The sequence below is a fragment of the Heptranchias perlo genome, chromosome 10 (assembly GCF_035084215.1).
Source record: "Heptranchias perlo isolate sHepPer1 chromosome 10, sHepPer1.hap1, whole genome shotgun sequence".
NCBI classification, from domain to species: Eukaryota; Metazoa; Chordata; class Chondrichthyes; order Hexanchiformes; family Hexanchidae; genus Heptranchias; species Heptranchias perlo.
This window is the reverse complement of record NC_090334.1, coordinates 61,766,134-61,784,817: the sequence shown is the minus strand read 5'-3', so window position 1 is coordinate 61,784,817 and position 18,684 is coordinate 61,766,134. Positions and strand designations below refer to the sequence as shown.

The 18,684-nt window shown below is 41.0% G+C and overlaps 2 protein-coding genes across 3 annotated transcripts in view; both read left to right on the top strand.

Moving 5' to 3' along the window:
• The window catches only part of wdr89 (WD repeat domain 89), a 41,441-nt gene extending 37,697 nt beyond the window's left edge, over positions 1 to 3,744 (top strand). For both annotated transcript variants that reach the window (XR_010964251.1, XR_010964250.1), the window contains one exon: positions 3,366 to 3,744. The gene's annotated coding sequence lies outside the window, so the exon portion shown is untranslated. The remainder of the gene's footprint in view (positions 1 to 3,365) is intronic.
• A 9,663-nt stretch (positions 3,745 to 13,407) lies between these two features.
• The window catches only part of ppp2r5eb (protein phosphatase 2, regulatory subunit B', epsilon isoform b), a 112,554-nt gene continuing 107,277 nt past the window's right edge, over positions 13,408 to 18,684 (top strand). The window contains exon 1 of the mRNA XM_067991921.1: positions 13,408 to 14,200. Coding sequence (XP_067848022.1) covers positions 14,047 to 14,200 — 154 coding nt within the window. The 5' untranslated portion in view covers positions 13,408 to 14,046. The remainder of the gene's footprint in view (positions 14,201 to 18,684) is intronic.

Below are 18,684 nucleotides of genomic sequence, written 5' to 3'. Positions count from 1 at the left end.
ATCTTACAAAAAAAATAATTGAAAGCACTAGTAACCTGCCGTGTATAAAATTCCATTTCTTAGAATGGAGGCTAGCATCTCTTTCATCTACAAAGAGCGTTCTACCCCCTCTAATTATTCCATTTTCCCATTGGATTATCACCTGAAGAAAGGCTCTCATTATCTCAGCTGCCAGAACTGAATATAGAGTGGCAGAGTTTATAGGTTTGTGGAGAACATTGTCGTCGCATGAGGGCTGAACAAACAATATCAGCTGGTTTAGGAAAAATCCCTTCCACCAGTAGTTTTGAGCTTTTCAAAATATGAGAACTATACCTGCCATTGAAGTGAAAATATACTAAGTTACCAAGATTGTTAATAAAAACATTGCTTTATCCTTTTATTAGGAATTGATTATAAAAACACACAATTATGTGTTTATAGAATTTACAGCACAGAAACAGCTGTTTGGCCCAACTGGTATGCTCCACGTGAGCCTCCTCCCTCCCTTCATCTAACCCTATCAGCATACCCTTCTATTCCTTTCTCCCTCACATAATCATCCAGCTTCCCCTTAAATGCATCTGTTATTTGCGTCAACGACTCCAAGTCCTGAATTCTAACCACTCTCTGGGTAAAGAAGTTTCTCCTGAATTCCCTATTGGATTTATTAGTGACTATCTTATATTTATGTCCCCTAATTTTGGACTCTCCCATAAGTGAAAATATCTTCTCTACATCTACCCTATCAAACCCCTTCATAATTTTAAAGACCTCTATTAGATCAACCCTCTGCCTTCTCTTTTGAGACAAAAAAGCCCCAGCCTGTTCTGTCTTGCTTGATAGTTATAAACCTCTCAGTTCTGGGTCCATCCTTGCAAATTAATTTTGCACCTTTTCTAGTGTCTCCAAATCCTTATTGTAATATGGAGACCAGAACTGTGCATAGTACTCTCTCTTAAGTGTGGTCCAACAGAGCTTCTATACAAGTTTAACATAACCTCTCTGCTTTTCAATTCTATTCCTCTAGAAATGAACCAAGTGTTTTGTTTGCATTTTTATGGCCTTATTAACCTGCATGACTATTTTGAATGATTTGTGGATCTGTACCCCTAGATCCCTTTGCTTATCTACTCATTTATACTTTTATTTCCCAAGGAGTATGTGGCCTCCTTATTTCTCCCACCAAAACCTTACACTTATCTATATTGAAATTCATATGCCATTTATTCACCAATTCTGCCAGTTTATTAATGTCGTCTTGTATTTTATCGCAGTTTTCATCAGTATTAACTATATCCCCTAATTTGGTGTCATCCGCAAATATATTTTTTAAAAAAGAACTTACAAATACAGATTCTGTGGAAATTTGAAAACAAAATATTCAGCATCAATGCCACCTTGTACAGGAATAAAAACGAGTTAAAGAAACTCTAGGCTCCTATGATGGTCACATTTGAATAGATAGGATTTTTTAAAAAAGCCTATCTAATGTGATGTAAGTCCATGATGACTGTCACCATGAAGCATCTATAAGCCATATCACCCTCACAATATGACAAATTTTATTAAAATATTCACAATGCATTAAATGTGAAAATGTCTACTTTATGCACAGGAACATAAATGAAAGATTTGCTTTTATTGTGTGTAGAAGCAGAAGTACTTTAAAAAAAAAATCTTTCTGAATTGCAGTGACTAAACAGATGCTTATTAGTTAACGAGATACAATTATTTGACAGGAAGGCAGTACTGCAATGCATCAGCTGTTCATCTGTCTCCCACTTCTAGTAACAGATGCAAACACAACACATTCACACTGGCTGCTGAGAAGGTTGTGGATCCACTGAGGACCCATGTTGGGCCAACAAATGGATGAGTTCCTACTACCTATATAATGAGCTAAACCCCACTGGCCCAGACAAGCTACCTGTAGGCTGACCCTTGACTTTGGACCAGGCATGGTACAGTGGCAGATGGGATAGGCTCACCATTGTGTCTACCACTCCAGCTGAGCTCAGGAGAGAGGTCAAACTAGCTGGGTTAATGATGTACCAGAGAAAAAAATTTCCTTTGCTAAAATATTTGGTAGTAGCATTTTGTGCTTTTATCCTAACAAAAATGTTAGAATCTATTTAAGAGTAGTTCCACGTACTCTGTTCACATAGTCACAGGCTCTGGCCCACTTGTTATTAAATATTCATTCAGCTCCTAATAGAATGAAATGAACACTAATGCTGCATTTCACATTGCTGTACTTGCTTTGACTTACCATACTCTCAACACAAAAAAAATAATGGTTTACACCGATGAAACATAGTTCTACATATGGTGAAATCTGTGCCTATACCTGCCATGTTTTACCATGTGGAGATTATTACTCAGTTTACAAGTCTAACAGGGACTGAGTGCAATTTTTGGCAGGCTATCAAATTTAATGCACAGTTAACCTGACCAGTCACCATAACAAATGAATTTATATTCTTGCAAAGAAACATCATGCTGATTTGATCATTACTTATGACTCACAGATCAGTCATTCGTATAGACTGCACCATCAAAAGGTTCACAATTTAATTACGTAGAGGATTGTGGTGTTGCAAAACTATTTGTAGGTTCACTGTAGGTGGAACAGTTTGCATTTAAACAGAATACTCCACAGCTTCATTCAGTGGCAGACAGGTTTAGAAGATACAATCAAAATATTGATCACATATTTACTGTTAATATCTTTATGCTAGAGTGGGAAAAACTTTTGAATGTTAAGTGACAAGAAATGCTCCAGGGTGATGATAGCATTGTTAAACCGTACTTATTATTTACATTATAAATGTCACTGGTGACAATCCTCCTGAATGAACAGTTTTACATAGAACGACATAGAATTTATAGCACAGGAACAGGCCATTCGGCCCAACTGGTCTGTGCTGGTGCTTATGCTCTGTATGAGCCTCCTCCCACCCTACTTCATCCAACCCTATCAGCATATCCTTCTATTCCTTTCTCCACCATGTACTAATCTAGCTTCCCCTTAAAGGCAGCTATGCTAGTCACATCAACTACTCCATTTGGTAGCAAGTTCCACATTCTAACCACACCCTGGGTAAAGAAGTTTCTCCTGAATCTTTACTAGATTTATTAGTGACTGTCTTACATTTATGGCCGCTAGTTTTGGACTCCCCCACAAGTGGAAACATCTTTTCTACATCTACCGGATCAAACCCCTTCATAATTTTATAGATCTCTATTAGGTCTCTCCTCAGCCTTCTCATTTCTAGAGGAAAAAAAGAGTCCCAGCCTGTTCAGCCTTTCCTGATAGTTATTAAATATAAACCAGAGACGGCCATTTTATCCAGGGGTGAAATTATTTTATTTTTATTTTCCAGTTCCTTTCCTCCCTCTTCTCCTCCAGCCAGTGACTATTGCTAGGATATGGATTCATAGCTGCCCACATCCCTCCAGTACCTTGACCAAGTAACCATGCTACATGTGTCAGCCTCAACAGCAAGAGTTTGTGGGCAATTCGAACAAGGTTGGAGGACGAGGATCACAGCTGAGCTCGGCATTCATTTTTTTTTAGCATGGGTCACTGGTTACCAATGAGCCTCATTAATTAAGTGTGGAGTAACGTATGGTCCTGTATAGATGAGCATATGCAAGTTGTATATAATTATGACATGTACAGTCAAAGTTTAGTTCCACTATGGTTGTTGCACATGTGCGATTGCTGTATGTTGAAATTACAAAATAAAGTGTTCATTCCTTGGTAGTGTTTGATTATTCCAGCAGTACTAATACATTACACTGAGCATTGAAGCCAACTTTAGTGGGCCTACCGCTGTCCCAGCTGAGGCCAACTACTGTAGCATAGCCTGAGACTGAGCCTCAGTTCACATTATAACACAGAAATTTTTGATTGGCAGAAATATTCCCACTAGCAGCATAAAGGCTGGGCAGTGATGCGCAAGTGAAATTTGCTGGCTCGCTGCTCATTCTGTGCTGTGTGCTATGTTCCATACCACTGGCGTTATTCATTCTTGCATAGGGTCTGCAACAGTTTAACAAATCCTCAATATTATGTAAAATAGGATTATAATGTGTAAAATCCTGTACATTGTAGGAATTCTGCAATGTATTCAGCTTTCCATTTGTAATGGACATTGAAGTCCAATCATGATCTGACCTTTCAGTCTCTGCTTCCTTAAAGATGAATTGCTGTAGTTTTGGTTGCAGCAACCAAAATTGAAATACAGCTGTTGCATTAAGTGTTTCTGTCAAGTTTTTTTGGAGGTGGCAGAGAATGGAAAAAAATGTGAGGGAAATTTTTTATCACCTGAACCTCCAACATCAGTGTCTGTTACATGCTGCATAATTTTGCTATCCAAAGAGCCCTAACAATGGAAGAGGAGGAGGCAGGCCAGATCAGAACATTGACAATGACACTGAGAATCAGTTTACAGCAACCTCTCTCAGTCCATCCTGTATTTTGCAGCGTAGCTGCACTAGCCTTATCATCTTTTGCACGTATACACATTCCTGAACTGTGGGTGGGAGCATTATCGTCATTCTTTTTAGGATCACTGCTAAACAAGTTTCTTGAAATTTGCTGGTACTTTAATCATTTAAGAATCAACCAACGTGATCTATAGTTATGTGATCTTGTCAAAAGCTGACGACAAATTCTTCACTCCTACCCAAGAATGTTATGTTCTGATTTGGTTGAATGCTGCACTTGCACAACCAACTATTGCCAACTTTAGTGCAGTTTGCCACTTATTGTAGCTCTAAGCCAGGCAGATCAAAATAGTACTAGTTTGATTCTTGGTCCACGCTGAGTTAGCTGATCGTATCTTAGTGACCCTGGCCAAAGAGGAGAAAAGTCAGCCTGTGTTCCCGATACTAATTCTTAGGTACTGACATATGCTGGAAAGTGTGAATGTCAGGTATGATGCTGTACATAGTCAAATAGCCCATCCACGCTCACTAACTGATTCACACCTAAACAATGACCACTTAGCCAGCTGCCTTAGGTTCCTCTGCTCCCATGAAACCATATCCCACAAGCAAGAGTCAGCATCACAGCAGAAGAGAGAAATTTAAAAAAAACAATATCTGCACAAGGCACAGAGGAGCAAATGGTTACTTATGGGGGAAACAGTACAAGTAGTAAGAATATGCGAGTAGTGATTGTCGGGGATTTTATAGTCGGGATGGTAGATGGTTTCTGAATGTGATCCTGATGCCAGGGTTCAGGAGGGAAAATCCATAAAGCACGTCAAAAAGTGTGAGGAAAAAGACTAGCAGGATATATGGACAGGAAAGGGCAGTTACCTAAATAAGAGTTCTGTACACAAATACACATAGCATTAGAAATAAAACAAGTGAGTTAGAAACACAAATCAGCTTAGAGTATGAATTAGTAGCCATTACAAAGACTTGGCTTCAAGTTGAGCATGATTAGGAGCTAAATATTCCAGGCTATAGGATCTTTAGAAAGGACAAGCAAATTGGGAAAGATGGGGGGAGTAGCAATATTGATAAAAGCCACAGTTACAGCAATAGAAAAAATGGATTTCAGTAAGGATGATTGGGCAGTAGAAACACTATGGGCAGTGTTAAGGAACACAAAGGATGCAAGACTCTGGTAGGAGTTGTCCACAGACTTCCTGATAGTAGGGGGGGGGGGGGATGTGTAAATATGGAGATCAGGGAAGCATGTAGCAAAAACAATGTGGTTATAATGGGAGATTTTTGATTTTCACATAGACTGGGAGAAGCAGAACAGCACAAATAGTAAAGGTAATGAATTTCTAGAATGTATTTGGGACAGTTTTATAGACCAATATGTTTTGGAAGTGAAAAGGGAACAGGCCAGTCTAGATTTAGTGATGAGTAAAAAAGCAGAATTAGTTAACAATCTGACAGTAAGGGAACATCTTGCAAATAGTGACCATAATATGATTGAATTTGATATTGCATTTGAGAGGGAGAAGGGAGAGTCACAAAATAGGGTTTTAAATTTTAGTAAAGCAAACTTAAAAGGATTGAGAAATCAATTAACCACAGTAACCAAAGAAGTATTTGATACCATACACATCGAGTATAAACTCCTAAAAGGCAAAAGTCTGCACTTGTGCAGTTAATGAATGATGTAAGAGACAGTAGCAAGCTAAATGAAAACACTTACACAAATGGAAGGAAAAGTGGAAATCCAGCAGACTGGGAGAGCTTTTAAAAAGCAACAACGGGATAAAAGAAAGTAATACATGATGCAAAAAGGAATATGAAAAAAACTTGCAAGGGATATCAAAGCTGACAGCAAAAGTTGTAAATAAATTTATTAAGAGAGAGTGATAAAGGGGAATTAGGGGTCCATTAATAATGGGTGCAGGCAAGACTATAATGGGTAATAAGGACATGGCAAACTTGTTAAATTAATACTTTGCATCCTTTTTCACAGTGAAAGAAGATGACAAAATACCAGTGGTATAAGGGAACCTAGTGAATTTAATATAAGTTTTAAAAAATGGTAATGGAGAAAATAATGAGACTCAAGATAGACAAATCTCTAGGACCTGATGGTTTCCACCTCAAGCTATTAAAATAAATAAGTGAGAAAATTGTAGATGTGTTAGTCATAATTTTTCAAAGCTCTCTAGATTCAGCAATTGTGTTTTGGATTGGAAAATTGCAAATGTAACTCCATTAGTCAAGTAGGAAGGGAGAGAGAAACCAGGTAACTACAGACCTATGAGTTTAATGTCAATTGTGGGAAAATTGTGGATTTATCTTCAGAGACAGAGTAACTGATCACTTGGACAAGTTTGAGCTGATCAAAAAGAGTCAGCATGTATTTGCGAAGGATAGGTCCTGTCTGACTAATCTATTTGAATTTTTTGAGGAGGTCACCAACATGGTGGATAGGGGAGTGCCTATGGATGTTGTTTATATTGACTTCCAGAGGCATTTGATAAGGTTCTGCACAAGAGATTATTAGCAAAAATGAAAGCGCACAGAACTGGAAGTAACCTTGTGACATTGGTTGATAATTGATTGGGAGGTAGGAGACAGGGCGTAGAGGTAAATGGAACACTCTCTGATTGGCGAGATGTGACAAGTGATGTTCCCCAGGGATCAGTAGTGGGATCTCAGCTTTTCACCAAATATATTAATGATTTGGATGAAGGAATAGAGAGCTATCTATCCAGGTTTGAAGATGACACTAAGTTAGAAGGCACAGTAAATTGAAAACAAACCAAGTTTATGCAATCAATCTGCATAATTTAACCCTTTAAGCCATAGTATAATTCTGGTGAATCTGTGCTATAACCCCTCCAAGGCCAATATATCCTTCCTGAAGAGCGGTGCCCAAAACTGAACACAGTACTCCAGATGAGGTCTGACCAAGGCTCTTTGTAATTGAAGCATCAATCCTTCACTTTTGTATTCCAAACCCCGTGAGATAAAGGCCAACATTCCATTAGCTTTTTTGATTACTTTTTGTACCCGTGCACTAACTTTTAGTTTTGTGTAAATGGACACTCGAATCCCTTTGCCCTCACCACCGCCCGCCCCCACAGCTCTTAATATTTTCTTTATGGTGAGAGACTACGATTTGTCTTTCTCATATGCGAAGTGGATGACCTCACACTTCCCCACGAGTGTTGCTTGCTCTTCTCCCCCTCCATCCCGGACTCTGACGGCTGACTTTCCTCCTCCTCACGACCGGTGCACTGCCTCTTGGGGCGCAACTAGCATGCTCAGCATGCCGGTCGCGTCCCAGTGACGCAAGAGGGTCAATTTTCCGTGGTCCTCTTGTGCATCAGTTCTGGCGCACCGGTTGTTGCTGCTGCTGGGTTCATGCCTGAATTCGAGAGCAAATCAATTTCTAGGCCCATGTTCTGCCTGTTGCAGTTTTGTTATATTTTCACAAAGTTTATTGTTTTAGAGCATGCTGCAATTAAACGCAAGGGTGTGAATGGGAAATTTGAACTGGTTTGTTAAAGTTGTTTTGCATCTCATATTGCTTACAACACCAAAACTGGTTATCATCAGTCTGGTGATAATTAGAACAGGTTTGTCTGTGAAGAGGCAAGAGCCACGTACTGATCTGCTTCCTCCCCCACCGCATTCTGAGCATACCGCTCATTAAACACATTTCAGAACTGAATTAAAAAAAAGGTTGAGATTTGAGAAATTTCACTTCAAGCAACTTTTCTCACACTAACACTTGAACTTTAATTTATTTTGTTATATAGTTTTGAGCAAAATACAGCAATGTAAGCTTACAGATAATGCAAATGACATATTTAAAAGAAATGATTTTATCCTTTACAAATTGAATTAACTTTTTAAGAAACTTAAGCATATTTTGCCCTTAGGGAACTGATGTCTCAAGATCTGATTAATGTCACAACTTTCTACCCTTCCCGGTTTGCAGTGATAGGCACACCTAAACTGAGTATGCATGGTATGTCTTCAAGAGTCATATATTTTACCTGAGCAAAGTAGAATGTGGGTGATCAGCCCTGTAAGAATCAGACTTCACAGAGAGCAGATTGGAATTAATGTCTTGTGAGCTGTGCACATGCACATTTCAGCTTTAGTTCCCTTGATTGCATGAGGATGTGCTGTTCAAGCTTAGGCAACACAATGGATAATAGCAGAATACAACTTTTGCTGTTACAAGAAAACAGGATGTATGAAGGTGAAGTTCCAAACTGATACTTAAATATTAGGTTCAAAATATTCACTGTCCAGGAATCCCCCCTTTCCTGTAATTACAAAACTCAATTTCCTTTAATCCCTTCTGGAATGTTTGTTTCGTAATATAACTTTTCTCCTCCTCTAGCCTCCTTGCATCATACACCTTTCTCAACCAAAGAGAAAATTCCACGTCTGCTCCCATATTTCTGTACTTACCACTTTAGAGTTGGCTACTAAAGAATGGGCCCTGATTTTCCTTGCTTGTTTTCAGTTAGGATTGGGGACTTATGAGAAAAATTGTATTGCCTACAAATACTGCAATGAAATGCCATCTCTTGTATGTCTACATTTCTACTGTCAAAACATAAGTACAGTTGACATATTTGTATATCTGTACCCCTAGATCTCTTTGCTCCTCTATCCCATTTAGACTATTATCCAAGCAGTATGTGGCCTGTTTATTCTTCCTACCAAAATGCACCACCTCACACTTATCTATATTGAAATTCATTTGCCAATTACACGTCCATTCTGCAAGTTTATTAATGTCCTCTTGCATGTTGACGCATTCTTCCTTTGTGTTAACTACACCCCCCAATTTGGTGTCATCCACAAATTTTTAAATTGTACTTCTGATTCCCGAATCCAAATCGTTAATGTACCATACCTTAGTATCATTCTTTGTGTGTAAGCCAACACAGTGAATATTGCCAAACTATTCATCCAGAAGCGTGATCTTTTTTTATCTGACTACATGTATTTCCATCCGGGTTCACTAGATAATGATCAGAAGCAGAAACCCTGACCATAGAACCATAAAACTTTATAGCACAGAAGGAGGCCATTTGGTCCATTGTGTCTGTGTCAGCTCTTTGTTACAGTAATTCAAAACTAATCCCACTGCTCTCGACTAATAGCACTCTCTCTACATAGAACCAATTTTTCTCTTCCCCAGTTTAGAGAAGTTTTAGCCAACTGTAGTACCTCTACTGCCAGCATAGATCAGGGATTGAACCTGGGACATTTCCTAGTCTGTATCCCACAATGCACATTACCAACTACAATTTTAAGATAACACATGAAGGTATTGAAAGACAAGAACAAACTTGCATTTATATAGCACCTTTCATCTCAGGACGTCACAAAGCGCTTCACAGCCAATCAAGTACTGCTTTTGTACTTGTGAAGCCTATTGGAAATACATGTGGTTGTGTAGAGAAGGATCGGGCTTAAAATTATAAAATCTTACTGCACGGAAGGAGGCCATTCGGCCCATTATGCCTGTACCGGCTCTTTGAAAGAGCTGTCCAATTTAGTCCCACACCCCAGCTTTTTCCCCATAACCCTGCAAATTAGTCCTCTTCAAGTACAGGTCCAATTGCCTTTTGAAAATTCCTATGGAATCTGATTCCACCACCCTTTCAAGTAGTGCATTCCAGATCTTAACAACCCTCTGTGTGAAGAAAAATCTCATTTCCCCTTTAGTTCTTTGCCAATTATTTTAAATCTATGATCTCAGGTTACTGACCCACTTGCCAAAAGAAACAGTTTCTCTTTTCTTGCTCTATCAAAACCCCTCAGAATTTTGAATACCTTTATTAGGTCTCCCCTTAACCTTCTCTGCTCTAAGGAGAACAATCCCTTTGTCCCAACATCTTCAATCTCTTCACGTAACTGAAGTCCCTCATCCCTGGAACCATTCTAGTAAATCTTTTCTGCACCCTGTCTAAGGCCTTCACATCCTTCCTAAAGTGTGGTGCCTAGAATCGGATACAATACTCCAGCTGAGGCCGAACCAGTGATTTCTAAAGGTTTAGCATGACTTTCTTGTTTTTGTATTCAATGCCCCTATTTACAAAGCCAAATATCGCATAAGCTTTCTTAACCGCCTTATCAACTTGCCCTGCCACTTTCAAAAATTTGTGACTATGCGCCCACAGGTCCCTCTGCTCTTGCATCCACTCAAAATAGTAACATTTAGATTATACTGCCTCTCCATGTTGTTCCTTCCAAACTGCATCACTTCACACTTATCCGCATTAAATTGCATCTGCCATGTGTCTGCCCATTTCACCAGTCTATGTCCTTCTGAAGTCTGCTACTATCCTGTTCACTATTTACTGCGTTGCCAAGTTTTGTATCATCCGCAAACTTTGAAATTGTACTCCCTATACCCAAGTAAAGGTCTTGCTTTATATATATATATATATATATAAAACAAGAAAAGCAATGATCCTAATACCGACTCCTGGGGATTCCACTGCATACTTCTCTCCAGTCAGAAAAAACATCCATTCACCACTACTCTCTGCCTCCTATCCCGTAGCCAACTACATACCCAAATTACGACCGTCCCTTTAATCCCATGTGCTTCTATTTTCCGAATAAGTCTGTTATGTGGTACTTCATCAAATGCCTTTTGAAAGTCCATATATACAATATCTACTGCATTACCTTCATCAACCATCTGTTACTTCATCAAAGAACTCGATCAGCTTAGGCAGACACGGTTTACCTTTAACAAATCCATGCTGGCTGTCCCTCATTAACCCATGCTTCTCCAAGTGAGAATTAATTTTGTCCTTGACAATAGTCTCCAGTAGTTTTCCCACCACTGATGTTGGACTGATTGGCCAGTAGTTACCAGGTTTATCCTTATCCCCTTTTTTGAACAGGGGTGTAACATTTTCAATCCCCAGTCCTCTGGCACAACTCCCATACCCAAAGAGGATTGAAAGATTGTGGTCAAAGCTTCCGCTATCTTGACCCTTGCTTCCCTCAGCAACCTAGGATGCATTCCATCTGGTCGGGGTGACTTGTCAACTTTGAGTGATGCCAATCTATTTAGCACCTCTTTTCTATCTATTTTTATCCTAGCTAATATCTCTACTCCCACCTCCTCTTCTGCGACATTAACTTCATCCTCTTCTTTTGTGAAGACTGATGCAAAGTACACATTCAGTACCTCAGTCATGCTCTCTGTCTCCACAAGATTTCCTCTTTTGTCCCTAAACTGCCCCACCATTCCTCTATCCTTTTACTTTTTATATGTTTATAAAAGATTTTTGGGTTTCCTTTTATGTTACCCACTAATCTTTTCGCATACTCTCCCTTTGCCCTTATATCCTTTTTCAATTTCCTCCTGCATTCTCTATATTCTGCCTGGTTTTCTACTTTATTCTGTACCTGATGTTTGTCATAATCCCCCTTTTCCTGTTTTATTTTAACCTCTATTTCCTTTGTCATCCAGGGAGCTCTAGCTTTGGATGCCCCATCTTTCCTCCTTATGGACTATTCAACTATAAGACCATAAGAGATAGGAGCAGGGGTTATGGTCTTGTAGTTGAATAGTCTGGCAATACTTAACAAGTAGGCTTGCACACAATGAATGGGACTATGGTATAGTGATGGAAGGCTAATTTACCTTCAGGTTGAGAGTAATCTTTTTGAGAATTCATCCAGCGATCTAAAACTGGAAAGATGCAAACTGTGTGACTGAAGGTGGAGGCAAATGTCTTCATGTATTGTTATGAAAACAATAATTACCCAAGCAATTAAAAAAAAATCAAGATCTCCCCCAATGGCTCAGTAAGTTTATCCAGTCAAGGGCTCAGTTACTTGCTGGCCAAACTTCCTGAAATAGGTTTGATCCTTAGCCTGTAATGAGTTGGCAATCTCAGCCAAGAGCTACGATTAGTCTCAGCAGCCCATGGGTTAGGGAGGGGATAATTGGTTAGGGGTTCTTATCCTGATCACCATATAGCAAGGCCGATTAGAGAGGTGTGTGCATGAGCATTGGATGAGGACATATGTGAACATTGTTATGATATCTACCACTGTCAAATAACCTGCCAGTGATTATTTGTTGAGGTTCACACAAATAATGAGCACTTGAACGAGGTTTGCAAGGCAACCAGGGCATGTGGAACTGCATGCGAGCAAGGAGTCAACTCAAACAGGATGGTAGCAAACAACATTGGCAAGAAAATCAATGCTATTGTAATTGTCAGAAAAGTTTAAATGATTAATCCAGGTCTGGATTTCTTATGTTATTCATTAATAAACAGAGCAATATACGTTTATGTAGATACATAAAGAAAAAAAAACACACGCAATCGAGTTTGGATGAGTACTTAAACGCAATCACTGGCATTCCAAAGATGCTTGTGCTTTGAAGGCTCAACGTGCAGCTTTGATATTTGACGAAAGGTCATCGATCTGAAACGTTAACTCTTTCTTTCTCCACAGGTGTTGCCGAGCATTTTCTGTTAATAGTTCAGATTTCCAGCCTCCGCAGTACTTTGCTTCTGACATTATATTGCTCTGCTCAGGCCCAGGCCACAAACTCCGACACCAAATATTGGTTCATCCGGGTAACTGGTCACCTCCCGACCTATCAGAATGGCCTTTGTGAAACAACGTCCATGCCGTTCAACCGAACTTAATTGTCCCCCCCCCCCCCCCCCCTCACACAACCTTCCCAGCGCCGTGACGTCACTTGGATTGACGTCGGCATCGACCGCTCAGAATTGCGCACGCGACGTGACGTCATCTCGATCGACACCGCAAATCAACCAGTCAGCAAGCGCTTCCGCCACCCGACGTCAACAGCATGGAGCGATTTTCGCCAATCGGCGAGCTCGAAGGGGGCGGGACAGATTGCGTTCCAACCCCCCCCCCTCCTCATCCATCCTCCTATTACCCCCCCCCCCCACCCCCTCCCTCCCTCCCGCACCGATCTGACCACAACCCCATATTGGAAATGGACGCGGCCCATCGATACTGACACAAAAGGAGGAAGAACACAATAGGGGAAAGGGGGGGGAAAAAAATCCACTCCCCTCCCCAACAAGAACGGAGGCAGAGCGCGTCAGAAGGCGAGCGAGAGCGGGGCAGGAAAAGCAAGTGTGCTCGAGGAATGTGACAGTTTTTTAAAAAAAAAATTGTAAACCATATAATTTTTCCAGCACGGAAGGGGGATCCGACACAACCCAGGCCGCCGGTCAGCCGGAATTTAATGGACGCTTGAAGTGACCGAGGAGACGAGAGCGGGGGGCCCCGACTCCGGCCGGAGCTCTGTGTGACACTGACTCAAGGGAAGCCTGGGGTTCCTCTGGCAGCGAGCTCGCTTGCTCGATAACCCCCCCCCCCACCTCCCCTCCCCACTCCCCTTTCCCCCCCTCCCCTCCTCCTCCTCCCCAGGATCGAGAGCCGGAGAGGACGCCGGTGGGGGGGCCGCCCGATCGTTACCAGCCATCCGTGTGAAGTCTTGGGGGGGGCGGTGGGGTGGGGGGGGGAGTTGTCGTTTAACGCTGCTCTTCGGAGGTGACTTGGCGTCGGGTTGATTCCGCTGAAAGGGATATGTCCTCGCCCACCGTCACCAGCCCAGCGGAGAAAGTAGACGGATTTTCTAGGAAGTCCGTTCGAAAGGCCAAACAGAAACGCTCGCAGAGCTCCTCGCAGTACAAGATTCAAGGCAAAGCCGTCGACTTAAATCCCCTGCCTCTGCTCAAAGGTAAGGGCCGGAAAGCTAGCACCCCCCACCCCACCCCCCCTCTCCTCCTTCTCCAGCGGCGGCGGCAGCAGCATTATTTCACCATTGCATTTATTTTCTCTGCCCCTCTTCTTCATGCAGGTTGCACGGGGCCCCTTAGCTTCGGCGCTAGGCCGCTAGACACACATGTATATAAACTCGGAGCAGTTTGTAGTTGATGAACGGGAACAATCTCAAGCAGCCGATTTATTCAGAAAAATAACTTTTTTTTAGGTGCTGGAGCGGCTCCTTTAATAAAATGTAAGGAGGATGACTGGTGTGTAGCTAAGTTGGGTTAAATGTCCAATCTGGGTGATTAAACGTCAGTTGGACGAAGACTAGGATTGTGCATCGGTTCCTCTCTCCTTCAGTATACTTTATGTATAATGCAATTGGCCCGGCCTGAAACCTCACGAGATTTTTTTCTTTGCAAGTTTTCACTGCGACTTGCTACAGTGAGTGTTAACTCTGGATTATCTGTAAAGGGCAAGATTGTACTCGCCTCCTGTCCAGGTGACCCAGTAGGTACGCCATTGTGTGGTTGCTAGGCTGACAATGACTTCATAGTCCATTCCCTGTTGCTGAAGTAACAAAGGTCTCTAGAGGCGATGACTTTTGTAACTGTTTCGTTGTGGGGTGCCAGTGTTAAGTAAATGGTTTAAAGATAGCTTTAATTTGATTACTGACATTTGAGCTGTGTGTACCTGTAACATTTAACTAAATCACATTGATCAGGTGAGTTATGCTGTTATCGGTATATTACACACACACAGGTGGGCATGGGTATTACATTGGTCTTCAAAAGGATGTATGTTGCAAAACCTGTGGTGGTTTGCCTCCCAAGTCTAGGATAAACTATAGCTAGCTGAAAATGACAACTTTCAAAATTGATGGGAGCTGGAGTTCTACAGTAGGATTGATGGATTATTGTAGTTTCCTGCTGTTGATCCTCATATGTGAGGTCTACAGTCCTCGTACCCAGGATTGTTTTAGGGAAGGGTAAGAAAAGTAAGCCATAGATAGTACTATGTCAGAGACAGCATATATAATATATGGCTAGTGAATGTCACATATTTTCTTAAGATTGCTAGTGGTACTACTACAGAAATGTTAGGTTTTGCATATATGTGACTATTAAAAGATATTACTCATGTTTGTACAAGTACTGTTCTACAGTTGGCTTCATTTTACTTGTAATTGGGTTTAAATTGTGTTTGTAAGTGTGCTCTACAACATTGTTACTAAGTATTACAATACTTTACTGTTTATCACTTATTTTGGCTAATGAATACTAGTATAGACTTGAATATTACTGATGAGACAAGTTTGGCTGACAGTTTTGATGGAAGTTGATCTATAACTTGTGTTTCAATTGCTGTTTTTATAATGGAAATGTAACTTTTTACAGTAGGCAGCTTGGATATATATCCAGTCATTCTCAATTTATTTACTGGTCTGGAATATAAAAGAAACATTATTTGATATTTCCTCCCTTCCCAGAGTTTCTCCTCAACTTTCCTAAAGGCACTGACTCTTGCTGGGGTTCAATTCCACAGGTGCTGGCAGTCCTTCAGTATCTCATCTAAGGGACTATTCTTCACGGCCTAATAGTGATTGTTAGTAACATATTCATTGGCGGCCGGAGGGGGGTGGTCATGATAACCAAGCCCAATGCTGTCCTCGCGCGCACTTTCTGATACGGGCCACTGGATAATGATCAAGAGTAGGACTCTGGTTGATATTTTTTGCCTCTCCCTTCCTTCTAGCCTCTCTAGTTCAGAGTCTCTGAAGCCCAACTGCTACCATTGTTGAGATCAGATATCTCAGCACAGACTGGGGATCGGAATTGGGACATCTCTGTTCCATATAGCTCAGAAGTACACTTTACCTAGAAAGCAGATTTTCAAAGAGAAAAAGCATTAGAAGAAAGCAATGCAAAATAAATGTAATAAGCACACTTACTGGAAATGTATTAATTGGAATAGGATTTTCCTCTTGCATGCCAATTGATAATATATATTTTTTTTTAGCAGGAGTGCAGTACAATCTGAACATGCAAATTCACAAGTGCTGTTAATATAGCTTTGTAATCTTCCCTTAGGAAGCCTCACTCCAGTGGGGATAGTTAGAAAACATCTGTATTATCTTCTTTCTTTCAGCCCATTCCCAATAGTGGAACACCTTGCTGACTTATGCTGATTTTAGGCCTAACTAGTCCAGTTGCTGGTACAAGAAGTTAATGAAGACCTTTCTCAAGTAGAAGGCATAGTTCAATTGACTGCCAAATCATGAGTGCAGTTTGAGTAATTCATGTCCAACAGCTGAATTCTGAAATTGTGTTACTGCTATAAAATTGCCAAGATATTATTGATAATATATGCAAGGTGGTTTTTCTTAATCCAATTAGTTGCTATTTAAAGATGCCATTTGGCATCTGAAAAGACTATATTATGCCCATATTGTATAATGTTGTTCCAATTAGGGATGACCTGGACAGTGTGACAATACACCCATCTTTCATTACAAATACAATTATAGTGTATACTTTGCATGCTGTGATTTTGCAGTATTGGAAGAATTTTACCAGAGCATTGAAAGAAATGTCTCTTACTGGTTATTGCTTTCCTTGTCAGTTTTTCAAACTATCACATAAGAACATAAGAAATAGGAACAGGAGTAGGCCATGCAGCCCCCGGAGCCTGCTTCGCCATTCAATAAGATCATGGCTGATCTTCTACCTCAACTCCACTTTCCGCTCTATCCCCATATCCCTTGATTCCCTTAGTGTCCAAATATCTATTGATCTCAGTCTTGAATATACTCGACGACTGAGTCAACATAGCCCTCTGGGGTAGAGAATTCCAAAGATTCACAACCCTCTGAGTAAAGAAATTCCTCCTCATCTCTGTCTTAAATGGCCAACCCCTTATCTTGAGACCTCTGCTTCTAGGCTCTGCATCCAGGGGAAATAGCCTCTCAGCATCTACTCTATTAAGCCCTCTCAGAATTTTATATGTTTTAATGAGATCACCTCTCATTCTTCTAAACTCCAGAGAATATAAGCCCATTCTACTCAATCTCTTCTCATAGGACAACCCTCTCGTAGAATCATAAAAAGGTTACAGCATGGAAGGAGGCCTTTTGGTCGATCGAGTCCGCGCCGGTCTACGTAAGGGTAATCCAGCTAATCCCACTCTGCTGCCCTATCCCCGTAGCCCTGCAAATTTTTTCCTTTCAAGTACTTACCAATTACACTTTGAAGGCCGTGATTGAATCTGCCTCCACCACCCCTCAGGATCTGGAATGCACTGCCTAACTACTCGCTGTGTAAAAAAGTTTTTCCTCATGTCACCCTTGGTTCTTTTGGCAATTGCCTTAAATCTACGCCCTCTGGTTCTTGACCCTTCCGCCAATGGGAACAGTTTCTCTCTCTCTACCCTGTCTAGACCCTTCATGCTTTTGAATACCTCTATCAAATCTCCTTGCAACCTTTTCTGTTCCAATGAGAACAACCCCAGCTTCTCCAGTGTATCCACGTAACTAAAGTCCCTCATCCCTGGAATCATTCTAGTAAATCTCTTCTGCACCCTTTCTAAGGCCTTCACATCTTTTCGAAAGTGCGGTGCCTAGAACGGGACACAATCCTCCAGTTGTGGCCGAACCAGTGTTTTATAAAGGTTCATCTTGACTTCCTTACTTTTGTACTCTATGCCTCTATTTATAAAACCCAGGATCCTGTATGCTTTTTTAACTGCTTTCTCAACCTGCACTGCCACCTTCAACAATTTGTGCACATATACCCCCAGATCTCTCTGTTTCTGTACCCCTTTTAGAATTGTGCCCTCTAGCTTATATTGCCTCTCCTCGTTTTTTCTACCAAAATGTATCACTTCGCATTTTTCTGCGTTAAATTTCATCTGCCACGTGTCCGCCCATGCCACCAGCCTCTCTATGTCCTGTTCAGGTCTATCACTATCCTCCTCACTGTTCACTACCCTTCAAGTTTTGTGTCATCTACAAATTTGGAAACTCTGCCCTGTACACCCAAATCTAAGTCATTAATTTATATCAACAAAAGTAGTGGTCCCAGCACCGACCCCTGGGAACAACACTGTACACCTCCCTCCAGTCCGAAAAACAACCGTTCACCACTACTTTCTGTTTCCTGATCTTTAGCCAATTCTATATCCATGTTGCTTCTGCCCCCTTTATTCCATGGGCCGCAAGCCTACTATGCGGTACTTCATCAAACACCTTTTGAAAGTCCATATACACCACATCAACTGCATTGCCCTCATCTACCCTCTCCGTTACCTCAGCAAAAACTCTGTCAGGTTAGTTAAACACGATTTGCCTTTAACATTCGTGCTGGCTTTCCCTAATCAATCCACACTCATCCAATTCTGTCCCGGATTATCGTTTCTAAAAGTTTCCGCACCACTGAGGTTAAACTGACTGGCCTGTAG